At 31.2% G+C, this 22,588-nt stretch overlaps 1 protein-coding gene across 1 annotated transcript; it reads left to right on the forward strand.

Moving 5' to 3' along the window:
* The first annotated feature begins 42 nt into the window (after positions 1 to 42).
* Positions 43 to 22,291, forward strand: LOC145316648 (phenoloxidase-activating factor 2-like). Its single transcript, XM_080157323.1, has 18 exons — positions 43 to 263; positions 2,299 to 2,367; positions 2,853 to 2,924; positions 3,201 to 3,272; positions 4,236 to 4,297; positions 4,462 to 4,512; positions 11,240 to 11,270; positions 11,362 to 11,414; positions 12,184 to 12,271; positions 13,862 to 13,961; positions 16,816 to 16,916; positions 17,538 to 17,608; positions 19,734 to 19,782; positions 20,232 to 20,346; positions 20,818 to 20,863; positions 21,147 to 21,185; positions 21,507 to 21,535; positions 21,867 to 22,291. Exons 1-18 carry the CDS (start codon positions 190 to 192, stop codon positions 21,939 to 21,941), a joined length of 1,197 nt encoding a protein of 398 aa, XP_080013449.1. The 5' UTR covers positions 43 to 189; the 3' UTR covers positions 21,942 to 22,291.
* Positions 22,292 to 22,588: the final 297 nt, after the last annotated feature.

Below are 22,588 nucleotides of genomic sequence, written 5' to 3' on the forward strand. Positions count from 1 at the left end.
GGTCAGATTAACTATCCATATGTTTCTGTACATAGCGTCAAAGGCAGTTTAACATTGACCATCCAACCATAAAGATAAAGCAAGTTGAAACGGTTGTATAAAGAGAAACTAGATCTATAAGCTCAAAAAGAAGAGTCCATAAAGTATAAATAATACATATATACCAAAAGTGGTCAAACAAGTGAAAACATGAGAATGAGTGCTCAGACAATATTTGTGATATTAGCAGTGGTGAAAATATCCATGGTTTTTACACAAGAAAGGTAGATTTAAATTTTCAACCAATTACATAAATCATAAATGTAATACGTAAATGTTTTATAATATTTTGGCTATTTTTAAAAGCGAAGCTTTTCTATACTTAGGGTCGGTACGTAAGTCCGTCAATGTTACATATTAGAATTGTCCTTTTGGCATGATGATTCCTGTAACAGTTAGGTAAGTTTATAAAGCGGAGCAACTCTACAATCATTACTAGGAAATCATCCATTTTAGACATGATGAATTTTACCTTTTTAATATTTTGATCACATTCTCTTAATTTTTGGAATATGGGTTTCTAGGATAATTAGGCATAAATGATAAGCAAAATATCTCTATAATTCAGTCTCAAAATATTAGCATGTCGATCTTAAGCATCCTATAAATAGTAATTATACGGGATTTTTTATTTCTAAATTATGCTGAATATCAAATGCGTTGGTACTCTATTTTTGTTAATGTACATTTGTCTCATTTTATCATACATTTTATTAATTTTATTCCCCTTTTTAGAAAAACAAGGATGCCAACATCCATAAAAGCGAAGCACTGAAACGGTAGGACAAACGGACATTAACACTTGTATAGTGTCAGAACTAAATAATCATAATATATATGTATAAGAGTCAAAGCAAAATTGTAAGTAAATTTGTTGAAAAACTGCTTGATTCAGGATAATGTTTATGGACATACTTACATTTTTAGGACTTGATTATAGAGTTGCTTCGCTTATTACATTATACTTTGTTGTCCCAGGAATCAATATACCAAAAGTCAGATCAATCGGATGATTAGATCACATAAAAATTTGTCGTTAAAAAAGTAAAAAAATCAACATGTTTAAAATGAACGTACGGACACTTTGGTGATGATTATAGAGTTGCTATGCTTTCTAAATCGTACCTAACTATTAAAGGAATCACCATGCAAAATTTGAAATCTATAGGACAATTCTAACATGCCTAAATTAACGAAAAAAGCTATCCGTTACGGACGTACGGACGGACCGACCCTAATTATAGAAAAGCTTCGCTTTTAAAAACAACGTTTTATTTAACAAAGATTGGTCTGTCCGTAACGGTTAGCTCTTTTTGTTGATTTAGACATGTTAAAATTAGTTTTTATGGCTGTTGTCATCCTTGTTTAGTGTGCAATTGCATCTTAATTTTTTTCTCCTTCAACGTTTGATAATATATTAAAGTAAAAGAATAGAGGGGACATAATCTATTTTTAAATCTACCCATGGGGTGGGGGCCTTGTGCTGACTCTGTATTGGGTCTTTGAAATCAGCTAATAACGTTAGAAAAGAACATAAAGCAATTTACTTGGGTGATAATTCTCTGGATTATACATCTATTATTATACATTTATTGTAAATATCTTTGATGAGATTAAAAATGCATAATGCATAAGAGATTTTGTTTAATTTATATTGTAAACATATTCAATGAAATCAATCAATATGCATCTTTTTATCCTTGTTAAAAGCAAAGCTTTTCTATAATTAGGGTCGGTTCGTCAGTCTGTAACGGATAGCTTTTTTTCGTTATTTAGCATGTTATAAGTGTCCTATCGATTTTAAACTTTGCATGGTGATTCATGTAGTAGTTGGGTACGATTTAGAAAGCGTAGAAACTCTATAATCGTTATCAGAATGTCCGTACGTCCATTTTTAATATGTTGATTTTAAACTTTTTAACAACAAATTTGTATGTGATAAAATTATCCTATTGATTTGATTTTTGGAATACTGATTCCTAGGACAACAAAGTACAATGTTGTAAGCAAAGCATCTCTATAATCAAGTCCTAAAAACGTAAGTTTGTCCTTAAACATTATCCTGTATTTAAGCAGTTTTTCAACAAATCTAATTAAAATTTTGATTCGATATTTATATATTATGTTCTGATTTTTCAGTTCTGACACACTACAAGTATTAATGTTCGTTTGTCCTACCGTTTCAGAGCTTCGCTTTTATGAATGTTGTCATCTTTGTTTTACAACTGATTTGAAGGCATTAATTGAATATAACTTTAGCATATCCTGTACCCAGTATATTGACCTTGACTACCACTGTGTTAGCTATCTAGATTGTGATACTGAAAGGTATAAAGTTTTATATTTATTTATTAACAACTACTGCATTCCCTGACAATCATTAATGTTATATATTGATTTTAGGGTTATTGTCATGCAATAGTTGGTTATAATGTGAACATGTAAATAGGATCTTAAAAAAACCTTTCCTGCTGGCCGACTCTAGACTACAAAAGGGCGTTCAATGAAAGGGTTAATTGTCAGTTGAGTGTTTTTAAACATATGTTTTTTTTGATGATCATTTTAGGACGAAAGAGGATCATGACCCTAATAAGAAAAGAAGAAGTTATTAACATTAACTTATTTTCCAGCAGACAAATTATATAAGTTGTAAACAATAACAAATAATAATCATAGCATTGAACCATTTGATCATGACCACTATCTAAATTTATTTGAAATGTATCATCAACTATAAAACAACATTTAGCATATACTCGAAACCTATATCTTCAAATTTTGACTCATCTATATAACAGTTTTTTTTAATCTAGACTTTTTGATCCTTTATGGTATGAGAATTATGTGGAACAAGATAAATCATTAAGCGATAAAAATAAAAATAGGTAAATACTTTTCTATGCTACTATATAGAATAACTAGCGGCTACATCCATATATGCCTCTAGGGGCACTTGAGGGGGGAAGGAGTTGGACCCCCACTTCCCGAGAAGAATAACCTTCAGACAAGCTCTTATTATTTAGACAAAAAACCTTACAAGTGTATATTATAGGATGACCTCAAACTTAATAGTATTTTTCTTTTTTACCATCAAATAATGTGTCTACTAATTTTTGTTGTTAATGCACTGAAGTTAATCATAATTGTCCTTGTTTATAAAGATTTTTTGAAGCCCATAAAAGTGAATGTGGAAAAGTTTTAGAAGTTTGTTGTCCTTCTCAACTTATAACTCGGTAAGTTGTTTCATAATAATAATAATAATAACTATTTGTATTTCCTACAACAGTTAGGGAGTTGAATCCATTTTTATAGAAGCAGAAATATAATCTATGATTATGGTTTGGACCCTCTAAAACTGTAATCTACCCTTCCACTTTCCCCTCTCTTGGTGAAGATATCTTCAACGCCGATACGATTTTTGAAATGTAAGATTCTACTTTCCCCTCTCTTGGTGAAGATATCTTCAACGCCGATACGATTTTTGAAATGTAAGATTCCACTTTCCCCTCTCTTGGTGAAGATATCTTCAACGCCGATATGATTTTTGAAATTTAAGATTCCACTTTTGCCTCTCTTGGTGAAGATATCTTTAACAAGAGAGACAAAAGTGGAATCTTATATTTCAAAAATCGTATCGGCGTTGAAGATATCTTCACCAAGAGAGGGGAAAGTGGAAGGGTAGATTACAGTTTTAGAGGGTCCAAACCATAATCATAGATTATATTTCTGCTTCTATAAAAATGGATTCAACTCCCTAACTGTACAAGCCGCGACCTTCTCTGGCCTGACGACGTGCACCTCCAAAGGGTGAAAGATCTGGCTGGTTATATACATTTACTATAGTTGGTAATCGCACATCCTATGCGGAGCTACCAACGTTTGTTGAATTCAATATAATGTGGCAGTGATATAGCACCACAAGTAATAAGTTTAAGCATAGTATGCAAAAATTTGGTACATTGTTAGCTCTACAAATAGTATGGAATAGACCGTTCAAGCACAGGGAGTGCGCGGCAAGTGAAAACTCATATAGAATAAACCTTATTTGGTGATATACATTTTACAATTTTTTTTCTGGTTAAAAATTTGATATCAAACAGATGGAGTTAACTATTACCACAAAAGTATACTGATAAAAAATCGGTGTAAATAATACCAATATTCAACATAATTTCATTGAAAATGTTTTTTTAAAGACCTCATATAAGTTGTGGAGTAAGAAACGAGGCAGGACTGGATGAAATACAACATCATTCAGGTTACCTCTTATGACTAAACATTGATTGTATAATAGATTTACTCACACATATTTACTAAACATATAATGCTCTGCGATCATAAAAAATCAACTAAAAACTAAAATCTACTTTCAGTTCTATGAACTTATGAATTTTTTATTTAGAAAGCATGTAAATTTTGTAGGAATATCATCAAAGTTTGGGGAATGGCCTCATGTTTGTATCATTCTTCAAGGTAAAAACATGATTGACTATAGGTTTTCTGAAATAGATTTTCTGAATGGACATAAATGTAGAAAAAACGTATAGACTGCGTGGGGACAGGGGAATATTCAAAATCAAATAAAAGTGGGGCTATTTGATATGATCACTTATTAACAAAAAAAATATAAAATGATATCAGGAAGTTCAGATCTAAGCTAAATAGAAAAAAATTGGCAAAATTTTCTTGTTTTTCGGTGTTCTCTCCAATTTAGGATATTTTTTTTATCGAATATACTATCTCCTTTAAGTGTCAAAACGGTAAAACCTTTAAAAAATACCTTTCTTGTCAATGTTATTTAAAATTTTGAAGATTCAATTTGGTTGTATTCTGGAAGTTAAACCAATCCTGAATTCTAAAAAAGGTGGTCTCCAATCCCCTTCTACGCCCCATGTAAACACCCTTCCTAATCGACATTGGTGAATGGAAGAAATATGATGTTACATGGTGTTTATACAATTTCCATTTTTTTATTGGCAAATGATAATAAATAAAATTGTGTAAAAAAGAGATAAAATTATCTTAAAATACTCAATAATCTTGCTTAGAAAAGATTGCTTCTAATCTTTTAGTCAAAATATTGAAGGGCCTTCAATGAATTTAGGGAATACCAAAATGAAATGTTATTATTTTTAATGTTTTGTTTCTTACATAAAGTATAAAAGACTTTGGCTAAACTAAGTCTATAATATCCAGTAATGTTTTTCTGGACTGTTTCGAATTCACACTAAATGTCCAATAATGATAGTAGTAACTTGATATGGATTTCATACACAGCGACAAATAAACACTACAGCAAATATTCATGTATTATTGTTTTACAAAGAAGGTGTATCAACTATTTTTTTTATAGCTAGCCGGTTCTTTTAGTAAGTAGTAGATGTAAAATTTTTCATAGAATTCAGATATGCAATCAGTTTTTTTGCAGACCTCTTATTTTTTAAGTAATTTAAGTTTAAAAAAAAAAAAATTAAGTCGATTTTAAGGTACTAAAATGCAACAAAAAAAAGAAAGAAAATGGTCATTATGAACAAAAATAGTAAGATCTTTAATTTGACACCTTACTTTTTCAATTCTGTCAGGTAATTATTGAAAAAATCGATTTTTTTAAACCCACGAGAATAAAAACTTTGAACTTAATTTTATTATTTCACAAATAAAAAAATATGGGTTCATATATATCTTTAGAATCAGAAAAATATTACGAATCCATTGTAAGCAAAATTGAAAAAAAAAGTTTACAATATAGTATATAAACTACAATAAAAGGAATTATATGAAAATATCATATTATGTTGTACAGGCAACGTCTTAATTCTTCAATTGAGTATAAAAATGGGAAGGGGGTAAAGAGGGGGTAAAAAAGGGAAGACAATAGTGTTGTCTGAACAAAAAAAATAATTGGCCATTTCTGTAATTTTTTTATTTTTTAATTTTTTTTAATTTTGCTTACAATGGATTCGTAATATTTTTCTGATTCTAATGGTATATATGAACCCATGTTTTTTATGTCTGTTTGAGAAAATATTTAGGTCTAAAGTTTTTATTATACCGAGGTTAAAAAAATAGATTTTTTCAATAATTACTCAACAGAATTTTAAAAGTAAGGTGTCAAATTAAAGATCTTACTATTTTTGTTCTTACTGACCATTTTCTTCTTTTATTTTGTTGCGTTTTAGTACCTTAAAACCGACTTAATTATCTTTTTTAAAAACTTAAATTACTTAAAAAATAAGAGGTCTACAAAAAAACCGATTGCATATCTGAATTCTATGAAAAATTTTACATCTACTACTTACTAAAAGAACCGGCTAGCTATAAAAAAAAAAGTTGATACAACTTCTTTAGTAATTTCTTACCGATATGTTATAAGTCTTATTGCTGAATTTTAATGCATATACCTAATCATTTTGTGCTGTCTTTCTATTTTTGAATTTTTCTATAACTGCTCATAAGTTCTCATAGAACTATATACTTTGTTTCTTTTAATTCCAAAAAAATTTATTTTGTTTTAAGAATAAAACACCATAAGAAACAATTCTCACCTGTCCAATAAAGCTCAGGGATTTAAAGGAATAAGAAAATTGCCAATAAATTAATGTACATCCCTAATATAAATACCCAAAAATTAACCCTCTTGTAGGTTATAATTAGTGGTTGAAACGTTTGGACACTCAACTTAACAAAGTTACCAAAAGTTATTAAAAGTTCCCAAAGATGTTAAGCCAACGAATAAGAAAACATTATTATAAAACTTTTGGTTTTTAGACTAGTGTAATAAATAGCCCATAGTCCCCCGGCCCCCCACTCTCTCTCTTTGAGTGAAGCTACTCAATAATTTGATTGTCGATCATTCCGTCTGTAAATAGGAAAGGTTTTTCTCTGCTAGTAGTTTTCAATTTAACTCACGACCGTTGCTCAAAACAAAGCGCATCCGCTCTTCGTCGGGAGGTGATAGGTTTAACACTGCGTCATAACTAAAGACATAAAAAGTTGTTCCTACTTATACTATGTCAGGTGCGTGACATAAATAGAAAGAGTAAGGGGGAATGCCTTGGCTCAAAACAGGAGCAACTCATACCATGCACTGTTAGGACTTCGGAGACAAAGGTCGTGTAATCAAAGAGTTAGTTGTCTGATGGGTGTTACTTAACCTGATAACCTGGGTGTTTGGACAGAAAAGGATGGTTTTCCTGGGATGTTTTTGTAAAACTTTTGGGACTTGTTTAAAAACAGCACAATATTCCCCCACTTTGTTTTTGTAATGTTATAAGCGAAGCATATTTACTAACAAGACTTTAAAAACAGGGATGGCAACATCCATTAAAGCGAAGCACTGAAACAGTAGGACAAACGGACATCATCACTTGTATGATGTCAGAACTGAATAATCAGAATATAAATGTATAAGAGTAGAAGCAAAATTGTAAGTAAATTTTGTTGAAAAACTGCTTGATACATAATAATGTCTATGTACATACTTACATTTTTATGACTTGATTGTAGAGTTGCTTCGCTTATAATAATGTACTTTGCTGTTCCAAGGAATCAATATACCAAAATTCAGATCAATCCAATAATTACATCACATAAAAATTTTTTGGTAAAAAAGTAAAAATTTAATATGTTTATAATGGACGTACGGCCGTTCTTGTAATGATTATAGAGTTGCTACGCTTTCTAAATCGTACCTAACTACTACAGGAATCACCATGCAAAGTTTGAAATCGATAGGAAAATTCTAACATGCCTAAATTAACGAAAAAAGCTATCCGTTACGAACGGACCGACACTAATTATAGAAAAGATTCGCTTTTTGAAAAGTATGTCAAAATAAAACGCCCTTTAATTAGTTAGCCCTTTTCGTTAATTTAAACAGGTGTGAATTGTCCAATCAATTTCAAACTTTTCATGATGATTCCCATATTCCTATATTAAATTATCATGACACTCTACTTGTTTTAATGTTCGTTTGTCGTACCATTTTAGAGCTTCGCTTTAATAGATGTTGTCATCCTTGTTTAATCATCATCTGAAATGTACGTCAATCTATCGTCCATATTTGCATAGGATAACATTTATTTATAAGGGTATTAATACATATCATTGATTACTGTAATTTAAAATCTTATTTTTAAAGTAGCTTCGCCCCAAAAAATATAATCTGTATGGGTTGTTTTGTCCCGCCATTTATAATGTAACTCCTACTTTTTTGTCAGGGATCTAAAGGGATAAGACAATGAAATATAAATTTTTATAAAAATGCAATAATTAAACACAAAATTACCCCTTCTGTAGATCACAATTAGTGGTTGAAACATTCGCACATTTAATTTAATGCACCAACCAATCAAATTCAATAGAAGTCTCCAAAACTGAATAAAACATTATTATATTGGAGACTAATTTAAAAACAGCACAATGTCCCCTCCCGTCGTTTTTTTAATGTTCTAAGCGAAGCATATTTACAAGCAAGTCTTAAAAAATTGGTGTATCCATAATAATTACCCTTTTATTAATTAATTTTTGTCCGAACTTGACATTTAATGTCCTATTACTCTACATGTGTTTATGTGTGTGTATCCGTTTGATTTATTGAGCTATGCTTTTATGAATGTTGTTATCCTTGTTTAATTAGAAACTCAACTTGTATAATTATCTCAAGTTTATATCTGAACATAAATTTTATTTTAATTTGTCGTAAAAATGTGGAAAATACGCGATATCAGTGGCATGTGTTAGGATTGTGTAAAAGGGTGTCAACACCCCCCTTAAAACTAATATTGGGAAGGCCTGTCTTTCACTTATTTCAATCGCTATCGGTTGCACCAACTCCTGGTGAATCACTGTGCACGCCACTGCTTTTTTCATAGATATTTTCATAGAAAAGTCGATCCGTAGATTTAGAAAATCTTAGCTAAAACTTTAATTGAATTATAATTCGATTTGATTTTCATAAAATAATAATTTTTTAAAAAGGTATAAGACGAAAATTATCTTTAGCTTGTTTACGCTGTGAAATTATGGTAATATATTTGTTTATTTGAAATTCATCTGCTTTTCCTAATTACATTAACTCCCCAACTCTAATTTTCATACAGGAAGTGTTTTATTGTCCAAAATTTTTCTGTCAAGGATAACTAACAAACAAGTTTTAAAAGTTAATAGCATTAAATGTGAACACAAAATAACGCATAGGGTCCTGCAGGGTAAATGCCCTATTGAAAGTACCAGAAACATTTTTGGTCCATGTGAGGGAAAATATCCCAAATTGTTTTTATTTTTAAAATCTTTTTTTAAACCTAATTAAAAAACACTCTACTAAAAAAACTAATTCTAAAGCACTATAATTAAAAGTGCTGAGTTTGCATAAAAGGTATGACTTTAATTTTTAACCTGATGGTATAAATTATTGAAAACTGCAGTCTGCACCTGTTTCTTGATAGCCTGATATCTAGTTGCCGAATGTGTACGCAGTTTCCTGAGTGTTTCCTCATCCTAGCTCAATATTTACTACTAGCTAAAAAAGCTTCAAACTTCAAAAAAAAAAAATCAAAATTTTAAAAATTCAAATTTATAATGTATATTGTATAAATCGTTTACACATTCAAATTTTGATTTTTTTAAGGGAAGTTTGAAGATTTGTAGCTAGTAGTAAATATTGAGCGAGGATGAGGAAACACCCAGGAAACTGCGTACACATTCGGCAACTAGATATCAGGCTATCTGTTTCTTGTAATTTCATCCTTACTCAGGGATACAGGGATAAGTAAATCAAAAATAAATTGTTTCCACTAAAATAATTTAAATCTTTACAAACAAAGTTTTCTTGTAATGTAAAGGTTGATTATGTTATCATTTAATGACCTATAATTGTTTATAGTACTCCAAGATACTATCACGTTTAAAAAAAAATATAAAAAAAAATATTTGCAAAAATTAAATTTAAAAAAAATCATAAATTATTTTTAAAATATCTGTTTTTACCTTTAAAAATACATTTACTCTTAAAATGAGAAAAAAGTTGTATTTAATACAATAAAATTTCTTTAAAATTATGATCGGTTTGCATAGCATATTATTAGAACTGTTATGAATAGATTATGATTAGACCTTTTCAGAAATACTACTATTCAGAAAATCTACACAAATGCAAAATCTACGCATGACCAAAAACATGTTTTTTTTTTTTTATAAATAATGTAATATAATTTATAATAACTAGCGGCTACACTCTAGGGGCAGTTAAGGTGAGAGGGGGAAAAGTCGACCCACCCCCGCACTTTTCAATTTGAGTTTTAAAAAGAAAAAGGAGGGTGGTGGTACCCTCCCCCAAAATAGTTAAAAACCCTTCCCGCTACCTTTGAGAAGCTACCCTGTTAAGGAGAACCCGATCGGTTCAGCGGTTAGCGAGATTCTTCGGTACAGACAAACATTTTTTTACTTTATCATAAGGATTAGACCTGTTACGCAAAATACACTTTTTCGAATTTAATTCTTCTGCTGACCTAAAAAGTTACTTTAGGGGCCTATAAATAACTGTACAAAATTTCATCTCTCTATCTATACTGGCTACCTAGCGCTAGGCCTCTAAAAATCAACAAATAACGGAAGCACGGCGGTTTAAAAAAATTCTCAGCAATGTGCAGGCTTTTAGCTCTTCTGCATATTTCAACTTAAACATATAAGGCCAAATATATGATATCCAAAAAAATCTGTTGTCAAAGTCTACCCTTCAACTAGCGCCGTTCAGTTTTCTATAAAAAATTGCTGAAAAATGTTTTAAAAAACAGACATCGCCAGCGCTAGTTACGATTCAAAGATAGCACAGCATACTTTTGACTTAATCGCATTTTAAAATGAAAAAGAATATGCAGAACACCTAAATTAATCTCCATGTATTTCTAGGCCACATAACAAAATAATATAAACAATATTTTTATATATTGAAATTATTTGTGATAGAGTGAGGAAATTGTTAAATTGAATAACCCAACCCTAATCTAACCTTATCCCTTTCAAAGAAAACTTCAAATAACCTTGAAATGTAAACTTTTGAGGCAATATGAGTTACAGTCAAGGGGTTGTGAAGGGGTCAGCATTAATCATAATTATTAGTAATGTAGGATTTTGTAATTCTACATGTAAATGGTTTATATTAGTTTCATGTAAAGTATACCAACTAATTCAAATATTTTAGAGGATCCAAATACTGGAAGAATAATAACAAGGTAAAACCCTTTAAAATGAAATCAAATTCTTATTCTAATAAACAAATTAAAATAAGAATTTATTTAATCTGTAATTTAAACTCTTTTTTAGTGATTTTAAAAGAAGATCTGCTTCTCTTATTGCTCCTGACATACTTTTAACTGGTAATAATTTTTGAAAAAAGTAGTAAAGATTGATATCTGTTTTTCTGCATTAGAGCGGTCATGTATATATATAAGCTGATCATTTCGTTTGAAGAATGGTCCAGTGCAGGATTTTGTTTATTTTGGGAAGCTACCCATTCATTATAACAATAAATTATTAAAAATTAAGACACAACCCAATCTTTCCAGATTTTGTATAATTTTTTGAGGAACACGACTCCAGTGACTTCATATTTTTCTTTCCTGAAAAAGGGAAGGGGGGAAGAAAAAAAGAGATGGGAGAAAAGGGGGGTTTTCCCCATCTCTTTTGAAGAGATTTTCTTCCCCCCTTCCCTTTTTCAAGAAAAAAAAATATGACGTCACTGGAGTCGTGTTCTTTAAAAAATTATACAAAATCTGGAAAGATTGGGTTGTGTCAAAATTAAAAGTAACAACCACATGAGTGCAACAAATTTAACACAATGGCATGTCTTAAAAGTTGGCATTACAATTGAATTTAGTTAAACAAGCAGCTAATAAAATATGATAAAATCTGTCTAGCTGCAATGGATGTTGAATATTCGTAGATATTATGAGAAATTTTTTGTCAATTTAGGTTGCAATTTTCCCATCGCTTTTATTGGTCGGACCGTTTATCCAGTAGAAGGGGAGGGGATTAGGTAAAGGAGGGGGATTGGGGAGATCGTTGTTTTAGACCGCTACAGAGTTCACTTTATTATAAAATACAACAATCTTTTGTAAGATCCAAGTGATAATATATCCATTCTAGCTGCAACCAGTGTTAGCAGTTATAAGAATGATGAAAATCTGGTAGCAAGGTGTGGAGACTGGCATCTACAGTTTGAAAATGAAACCAGGTATTGGCAACAGAATTTTTAAAAAAAATTTCAAAGTCATTAAACTAGGTTACAAATTTGGCTAATGATAATGGAACTTGTTTTTACAGTATTAAAAATCCAATCCCCCTATTAAGGACCTTTTACGTCTGCTGGCAAATTGTTTTCTGCTACGTGGCTGTGTTAATATTCCCGACACTATCGGTTGATTTTCAAAGACTCAATTGAGAGTCGGCACTAGGTCCTTGAGATGGGGACATATAGTTATTTATCCCCTTCTTCCTCTAGTGTTTTACTCTCATGGGTACCTCATTTAGCAGTATGATGTAAGAAAATACAAAATGCTTTCATAATAAATACATTTGAAATGGAATTAAATGTAATATTTCTACAGTTAGGAGGTTAAATCCATTTTTATAGAAGCAGAAATATAATCAATGATTACGGTTTTGACCCTTCAAAAAGCGTAATGTATTATTCCATTTTCCCCTCTCTTGGTAATGATATCATCAAGGCCGACATCATTCCATTTTTGCCTCTCTTGATACTGATATATCATTAACGCCGATACGGTTTTTGTAATGTACCATTCCACTTTCAAGAGAGAAGAAACTGGAATGGTGGTTTACTCGTTTAACATCGACATAATTGAAATCATACATAATATTTTTAAATTATGTTAATAGTAAAAATACATAAAATGTTATGTTTAATGGAAAAAAATTTATGTAAAATTGAAAAAATAATTAGTATATACCTTTACTATTATGTCGATCTAAATAAGGAAATAAATGTTTATGAATACGCTGGTATTCAAATACTAGAGTTGGGCTCGATATAATTATCTCGCTATTGGCTAGGTTTATTCAATGTTTTATTTACTTTCTTTTGGTTATCTGAATTCTGACTATAAACCCTATTCTTCCATTATCTTCTCCCTGACGATTTCTTTCTTTAAACTATTTTAGGATCTTAATATTTTTTATTTCAAATTTTCGTCCTGAAAGGGTTAAAATATTTAGTTAACTGTTAAATTTTAGTTCAATATCTGACCACATTACTTATGTATCGCTAGTATCAAATTATTTTTAAACTAAGTTTTCTTTTATTTACTATATTATAAATTTAAATTTTCTGTTTTATGGATAGAAATTTAAAACTTCAATATAATTCAAATAGCAACATAAAATAAAAAAAGTGAATTTATTCTTCATACAGTAAAATAATGAGTCTTATCGTTCTGGTCAATGAGAGTTTAATAAGGATTATTGGAGCACTATGAGTTTTAAACTTTTAACCCTTGGAAAACATGAGCTCATATATAGACATTTATTTCCTATATAGATATGTCATGGATCTTGATGCAATAAAGTAGGCTGTTTTGTAAATGTTAAAAATTGGAAGATTTCATTAAACAAAAGTTCCCGCAAATATAAGTATTAAATAATGGAGGTGATTGTGGAATCATATATTACCTTTTTTAGAGGGTCAAACTGTAATCATAGATTAAATTTCGGCTTCTGTAAAAATGGATTCAACCTCCTAACTGTATTATCAGGTAAACATTCCACCATGAAAACAAAAATAAAACAAATATCTTTTTCTTTTTAGAAGCCACCAAAGACAAGCTGTAGAAAAAATTATCCTACATCCCAAATTTAATATGGGAAATCACCACAACAACTTTGCAATTATTAAAACTAAAGGACATGTAAGTTTATTTATTATTTTTACTTGCTTATCTACTACATCATAATTAAGACTTTAAATTGGTTCCTTCGGCTACTATGTCAGATGATCGGCATTAATGGGAAAAATCTTGGCCCAAACTATGCATAACTCATTACCATGCACAGTTAGGATTTCCAGGCAAAGGTCCTTCAATTTATGAGTTAGTTATCTATAGGTTTTTACTTAATATAAAACCCAGGATTGTTTGGACAGACATGCTTACCTTAGTTATACTTGGTTGTTTAACCATGCGTTAAATTGTCATTGACAGTAAAATCTCCCGTTGTTTTAAAATCTGCAGCTGTTTTCTAACAACTGTTTCAGGTTTAATCCACTTTATATTATCAGCATTATAAAAAGCGATAACTAAAAAATAAGTGCTGTTTTTGATTCTAATAAATTCATGTCTAAAAAAATTGTCTCATATTTAAGCATTAAGTAAATTTATTATTCCTAGTTTAGATACTAGGACCATGTGCTCCCAGTGTGTTTACCTGATCCTGATTTATTATTCCTAGTTTAGATACCAGGACCATGTGCTCCCAGTGTGTTTACCTGATCCAGATTTATTATTCCTAGTTTAGATACCAGGACCATGTGCTCCCAGTCTGTTTACCTGATCCTGATTTATTATTCCTAGTTTAGATACCAGGACCATGTGCTCCCAGTGTGTTTACCTGATTCTGATTTATTATTCCTAGTTTAGATACCAGGACCATGTGCTCCCAGTCTGTTTACCTGATCCTGATCTATTATTCCTAGTTTAGATACCAGGACCATGTGCTCCCAGTCTGTTTACCTGATCCTGCTTTATTATTCCTAGTTTAGATACCAGGACCATGTGCTCCCAGTGTGTTTACCTGATCCTGATTTATTATTCCTAGTTTAGATACCTGGACCATGTGCTCCCAGTGTGTTTACCTGATCCTGATTTATTATTCCTAGTTTAGATACCAGGACCATGTGCTCCCAGTGTGTTTACCTGATTCTGATTTATTATTCCTAGTTTAGATACCAGGACCATGTGCTCCCAGTGTGTTTACCTGATCCTGATTTATTATTCCTAGTTTAGATACCAGGACCATGTGCTCCCAGTGTGTTTACCTGATTCTGATTTATTATTCCTAGTTTAGATACCAGGACCATGTGCTCCCAGTCTGTTTACCTGATCCTGATCTATTATTCCTAGTTTAGATACCAGGACCATGTGCTCCCAGTCTGTTTACCTGATCCTGCTTTATTATTCCTAGTTTAGATACCAGGACCATGTGCTCCCAGTCTGTTTACCTGATCCTGATCTATTATTTCTAGTTCTGATACCAGGACCATGTGCTCCCAGTGTGTTTACCTGATTCTGATTTATTATTCCTAGTTTAGATACCAGGACCATGTGCTCCCAGTGTGTTTACCTGATCCTGATTTATTATTCCTAGTTTAGATACCAGGACCATGTGCTCCCAGTGTGTTTACCTGATCCTGATTTATTATTCCTAGTTTAGATACCAGGACCATGTGCTCCCAGTCTGTTTACCTGATCCTGATTTATTATTCCTAGTTTAGATACCAGGACCATGTGCTACCAGTCTGTTTACCTGATCCTGATTTATAATTCCTAGTTTAGATACCAGGACCATGTGCTCCCAGTGTGTTTACCTGATTCTGATTTATTATTCCTAGTTTAGATACCAGGACCATGTGCTTCCAGTCTGTTTACCTGATCCTGATTTATTATTCCTAGTTTAGATACCAGGACCATGTGCTCCCAATCTGTTTACCTGATCCTGCTTTATTATTCCTAGTTTAGATACCAGGACCATGTGCTCCCAGTGTGTTTACCTGATCCTGATTTATTATTCCTAGTTTAGATACCAGGACCTTGTGCTCCCAGTGTGTTTACCTGATCCTGGTTTATTATTCCTAGTTCAGATACTAGGACCATGTGCTCCCAGTGTGTTTACCTGATCCTGATTTATTATTCCTAGTTTAGATGCTAGGACCATGTGCTCCCAGTGTGTTTACCTGATCCTGATCTATTATTTCTAGTTCTGATACCAGGAACATGTGCTCCCAGTGTGTTTACCTGATCCTGAATTATTATTCCTAGTTTAGATACCAGGACCATGTGCTCCCAGTGTGTTTACCTGATCCTGATTTATTATTCCTAGTTTAGATACCAGGACCATGTGCTCCCAGTGTGTTTACCTGATCCTACTTATTATTCCTAGTTTAGATACCAGGACCATGTACGAACAGTGTGTTTACCTGATCCTGATTTATTATTCCTAGTTCAGATACCAGGACCATGTGCTCCCAGTGTGTTTACCTGATCCTGATTTATTATTCCTAGTTTAGATACCAGGACCATGTGCTCCCAGTGTGTTTACCTGATCCTGAATTATTATTCCTAGTTTAGATACCAGGACCATGTGCTCCCAGTGTGTTTACCTGATCCTGATTTATTATTCCTAGTTTAGATACCAGGACCATGTGCTCCCAGTGTGTTTACCTGATCCTACTTATTATTCCTAGTTTAGATACCAGGACCATGTACGAACAGTGTGTTTACCTGATCCTGATTTATTATTCCTAGTTCAGATACCAGGACCATGTGCTCCCAGTGTGTTTACCTGATCCTGATCTATTATTTCTAGTTCTGATACCAGGAACATGTGCTCCCAGTGTGTTTACCTGATCCTGAATTATTATTCCTAGTTTAGATACCAGGACCATGTGCTCCCAGTGTGTTTACCTGATCCTGATTTATTATTCCTAGTTTAGATACCAGGACCATGTGCTCCCAGTGTGTTTACCTGATCCTGATTTTTTATTTCTAGTTTAGATACCAAGACCATGTGAGACCAGTGTGTTTACCTGATCCTGATTTAAAACCTGAACATCTTAATGACTGCTTCACCTCTGGATGGGGCAAGGATAGGTAACAATTGTAATACAATTTATTGAAGCAAATTATACAGATTGCTGTAAATTTTAGCCCTTAAGAAGTTATTTTATAGAGTTCTTTGTTAAATATTTAAAAATAAGAGGATTTGCTTTTCTTTTTAGGGGATGAAAATTGAAAATAATTATCTTCAAAAATGAGAATCCTTTGGATTTTCTGTTTGCCAGAAATGAAATCTACACATCTTGTTTAGCTATATTACAACAGTCTAGTTAAGATTGATAATTTCTAACAAAATTTTTCCGCAAAGAACTGTTGTGCAGAGGAAGGTCAAAGATTTTAAAAAAAATTTAATAGTTATGACTACTGTTTTAATTTGGCACTCTTACAACATTCAATATTATGGTTAACGACGACTTAATTCTATTTAATATAAATGTCAATAGATTACGTTTTGTTGACATTTATCTTTCTTGTTATTATTTCCACAAGTCGACTAAATGTCATCAAATACAAGTGGTCGTGTCTGACATGCCTACAAATTTTATGTTGATATAAAACCAAACTAAATGATATAGGGAATAAACGCGACGGCACTAATGACCAATTTTAAATACATATCCTAACACAATCTAAACGGCTAAATATTGTTTTCAGGACTGATGCCAACCATCCCGAAGATGTACAGAAAACCCTGAAAGTTGATTTAATTTCCAATAAAGAATGTCAGGAAATTCATATCTATGTAATTTAGTATAACAAGATATTTTAGATCATATGAAGGAAATGAAGTCATTCCTTAAAAGGACAGAAATTTCATTCCAAAAAGGACAGAAGTCATCTTCCTTTTTCTCAGATAATTGAAATATGGACAAAAATCACTCTCCTTTTTCTCACATATCTGAAAAAGAGAATAAAAATCACCTCCCTAAATCTCAATTAATCTTTCTAATCCTAAGAAAATTAACCTAGTTCCTCCAAATCCTACCTTTTCATAACAATGTCTACCTTTTCCTTACACATTCTCACTTATTCTCAGATAACCTACCTTATTCTAAGAAATTCTTCCTAAATCTAAGAAAATCTACCTGACTCCCCCAAATTCTTCCTTAGTCCCCCAAATTCTTCCTTATTCTAGAAAATTCTACCTTATTCTAAGAAATTCTTCCTTATTCTAAGAAAATCTACCTTATTCCCCCAAATTCTTCCTTATTCTTGGAAATTCTATGTTATTCTAAGAAATTCTTCCTTATTCTAAGAAAATCTTCCTAATTCTCCCAAATTCTTCCTTATTCTAAGAAAATCTACCTTATTCTAACAAATTCTTCCTTATTCTAAGAAAATCTACCTTATTCTAAGAAATTCTTCCTTATTCTAAGAAATTCTACCTTATTCTAAGAAAATCTTCCTTATTCTAACAAATTCTTCCTTGTTCTAACAAATTCTTCCTTATTCTAAGAAATTCTACCTTATTCTAAGAATATCTTCCTTATTCTAACAAATTCTTCCTTATTCTAACAAATTCTTCCTTGTTCTAAGAAAATCTACCTTATTCTAAGAAATTCTTCCTTATTCTAAGAAAATCTATATTATTCTCCCTAATTCTTTCTTATTCCCCCAAATTCTACCTTATTCTAAGAAATTCTACCTTGTTCTAAGAAATTCTTCCTTATTCTAAGAAATTCTACCTTATTCTAAGAAAATCTACCTTATTCTAAGAAAATCTACCTTATTGTAACAAATTCTTCCTTATTCTAAGAAATTGTACCTTACTCTAAGAAATTCTTGCAAAACATAGTAAATTCTTGCAATATGTAGGGGTCCCAAACTCAAAAACGAATTTTCAGCGCGATCCGACCACCCGTTCTTGAGATACGGTGACCTGGTGTCCTTGGTACTGATGGTAAGATTTGGGAAATGGTTCGAATCCTTAATAAATTTGGCAGTAAAGGCCAAAAATATTTTGAAGAAAAAATACTCAGGTGGACAAATAATTTTGATCAAAAATTGAAAAGTGTCAAAATATTTTTGGACTTTGACCAAATTTACTAAGGATTCAAACCATTTCCCAAATCTTACCGTCGGTACCAAGGACACCAGGTCACCGTATCTTGAGAAGATTAAGGTAGATTTTCTTAGAATAAGGTAGAATTTCTTATAACAAGGAAGAATTTGAGGGAATAAGGTAGATTTTCTTAGAATAAGGAAGAATTTGGGGGAATAAGGTAGATTTTCTTGAAATAAGGAAGAAATTCTTAGAATAAGGTAAGTTATCTGAGAATAAGGGAGAATTTGTGTAATTAAGGTAGAATTTCTGAGAATAAGGGAGAATTTGGTGAAATAAGGTAGATTAATTAAACATGGTTGTAATAGTGAGGAAAAGGAAGAATTTCTAAGAACTATGAGAAATTTGTAAGATGGTGGACAGAGGTCACCTTCCTTTAGTGATAATTTGTAAGATAGTGGACAGACTCACCTTCCTTACTGAGAATTTGTAAGAAAAAGGAAAGGAAATAGCCTTCTTATACCCAAGGAAGGTGATTTCTGTCCTTTTTAGGAATGACTTCATTTCCTTCATATGATCCGATATTTTTAATAAAAAGCGCCGCAATGATAAATCATTTTTGTGTAAGATTTGTAAAATTTTAATATTTTTTTAAAGCATAAAAACTACGGTTATAATATAAATTTTATATTAAAAGTCAGAATCTCATGAACTGTCCAAATTTTATTTTTCAAGAATCTTTTTGATACGGTGCCTCCCGTATTAAATATTATTGTCTTCCAGTGATCTACCACCGTTTCCTTGCAAAGCCCAGTCTGCTATAGTATGATAAATGAAATATGAACAATAGGAAAGATTTCGCCGGACAAAACTATCGGAATATTTCATTCTTGATGAGTAAGTTTTTCCAATTTTTCTAAATGAATAAAAATTAATAAAAATAGTTTTAATTAAATATGTAAGTTTTTTAATTTCTTAAAATTCTTTTATCTCAAAGTAACCTTATATATACTTGATGAGAAAATATTATTTCACAATAGTTTATTTATATTTTATTGTCCTATCCCTATGTATGACAAAAACCAAATTACTAACTTTTCCAGTATGGCTTCGAAACCGATTAATATCCGGTGGATTAGAATCTGTTCTCAACAATACTGAAAAATCACATATATCGTCAAATTACAGCCAATTTTCCATGAAAATAAAAATCATAAAATTAATCCAATTTTTTCCTGGGCCTTCGGCCCCTCGGGGTTAACAAATCTGATTTTAATCTTTTATTTTTTCATTTAAATATCCACGGAAAGCTGTTTATAATACGATGCGATAAGAAACTATTTTAGTTCCTTTGTATGTGGGGAGGGTTATTTGGACGCAGATACTTGTCATGGGGACGGAGGGAGTCCACTCGTCTGCCACCTCAAGTCAACAGATCATCAGTCTACACAATATGTACAGGTACATAATTGCAAGTTAAAAAATCACTGCAAAATTTTACAACGTCATGTCGTCTTTGGCCAAAAAATATTTTTTTTTTGGAGGGGGGGGAAGAAACTTTATAGTAAACTATTCCTCTATAAAGCTTACAACCTACATCTGCTATTCGTTTGCTAAATATTCTTAGTGGTTTAATACAATATCAAGCAATTTCCCTCAAGGTGCTAGCACAGAACCACCCCACCTCTTCAATCCTCATTTATTTTGAAATAAATTTAAAAAAAGGTTTGCTTCATTATATTGGGTACTGAATAGCCCAAAAGGAATATGACCTTCTGCAAGATTTAGGCATAGAAAAAAACTCCACCCCCACCCCTTATTTTCCGTTTATTTTAAATATAATAGCGCAGGATTTAGTGCTCGATCGACAATTTGAGAGAAAGCACCTGAACCCTTAATTATGTTGTACAATCTATATATTGTATATTTTAGGTTGGGATAGTGTCTTGGGGTTTAGAATGCAACACAAAAACTCCAGGTTCAATTTTTCAGTAATCAGGCTTCTCAAACAGTTATAGTCATGGCGGTCTGTTTGTTCGTCTCATACATTATCAAGCAAAGATTATGCCAATTGCTTTCTATTTACTATTTCCTTTCCTTATTTACTGTAATAGTATATTACTTAAATTTTTACTTCGAATGAGCTTTCTTCTAATGGACAAAATTATCCCTCTTTTGTTAAAAAAAAAAGTACACATCATTTGACCAATCTAACAAGATTTCCCAGACATTATTGACAAAGAATTAATCTTTTTTTATAGACGCTTTTGCGAGTGTAATGCATGGAATTTGTTGGATAGGTAACTTTATTTATTGTCTTCATTTGTTAATGTTTCTGCTAACCTTTTTCATAATAAGTTATTCGAAATTTCATATAATTATATGAATTAAAAAGTAAAATTAGGCATTATTGAAATCACTTTTTATTGCTTATATTGACTAAAACGACAACATCAGAACTTCAAAGGAAAAATGCTTTAAATTGATCTGAAAAATTTAATTGAATGAAAATTTAAAATTACTTTGTATCCAGGAGAGTTTTTAAAGTATCATTATTCTAAGTTCATTTGCTCATATGTCATTTTAAAGACTTGCATTTATATTTTTTGATTTTTTTTCAGATAAAGCTATTTCAGCCTTTACAATTGATGTAAGTTAATTTTTATTGGTTTATAACTTTTATTTTGAGAAGTAGCAGCTTTCTTTGTCTCAAGGGCTTTTCATACAAAGAGCAAGGGTCAATATTCATCGGTTTTATAAAACGTTAGGATTATTCTTATTTTATTGACTATTAATCTTTAGAGGGATGACATACCTTCCTACCAAATAAAAAGATTAAAACCTACTCTTACTCTGAATCTATAGAATCAATTATGTTTAGCAATTAGCGATCGAGATCTTTTGAGAAAAAAAGCAGATAGAGAGAAATCATTTTTAACGAAAATCCTTAAATATTATCTTTTTTATGTTTTTTTTTTAAGGAGGAGGATGATAACAATTTAGTGATGTTATCAGAGGAAATCAGAAGAAAATGTAAAAATAGATTTGTAGATTGATCTTGCATTTCATATCATATATATAATATTTTGCTTTACTTTTCATTTACATAGGTTTAAAAATCCCCTTTTATTTCAAAATAAATCTACATAGTATTTGGAAAAGCAAAACTAAAGTATTACAAAAATTTACATTCTTTTAAAAAAATATTGTACATAAACATTATATTTATAAAACATTTCTTTGTTATATTTATTTTAAAAAAACTACTTTCATACGGCTACAAAACGCTAAGATTGAATTAAAAGCAAATGTAGAAAAAAAGCACAATTTGCAAATATATCAGAAGGCAATTATATGTACACGCATTTCATTTTTTTAAATAAGAATCAATCAAAATGAGAATAATCTTTTCTTGGACATAACAGGAAAAATGTAAAAGTGTCCCAAATAAAAACGTTAAAATATAAAAAAAAGAGCTTAAGTATTGTTATCTATGACTTACGTGTAGACAGGGCTATGTTAAAAGGCACCTAAAAGTGTTAAACTTAGATATGTATGGTCAAAAGAAAAGGAGATCATGAAAAATTATGAAATCAGCGTTACTTTATCTTACACACATACAGAATGTTGATAGCATAGCATTTCAGTAAATGGAGCCGCACGGCTTCACATCGCTTTTATAAAATTACTAGTGACGAAGCGG

Source organism: Acartia tonsa, chromosome 1 (genome assembly GCF_053477335.1).
Source record: "Acartia tonsa isolate MP-2025a chromosome 1, ASM5347733v1, whole genome shotgun sequence".
Classification (NCBI taxonomy): Eukaryota; Metazoa; Arthropoda; class Copepoda; order Calanoida; family Acartiidae; genus Acartia; species Acartia tonsa.

Bases quoted from the DNA above. Each gene is read 5' to 3' on its own strand.
- LOC145316648 (XM_080157323.1), top strand. From the start codon at position 190: ATGAGAATGAGTGCTCAGACAATATTTGTGATATTAGCAGTGGTGAAA. The intron at 4,513-11,239 runs GTAAAAACATGA...CAAATATTTTAG, and splicing joins TGTTTGTATCATTCTTCAAG to AGGATCCAAATACTGGAAGA. The intron at 16,917-17,537 runs GTAACAATTGTA...TATTGTTTTCAG, and splicing joins TCTGGATGGGGCAAGGATAG to GACTGATGCCAACCATCCCG.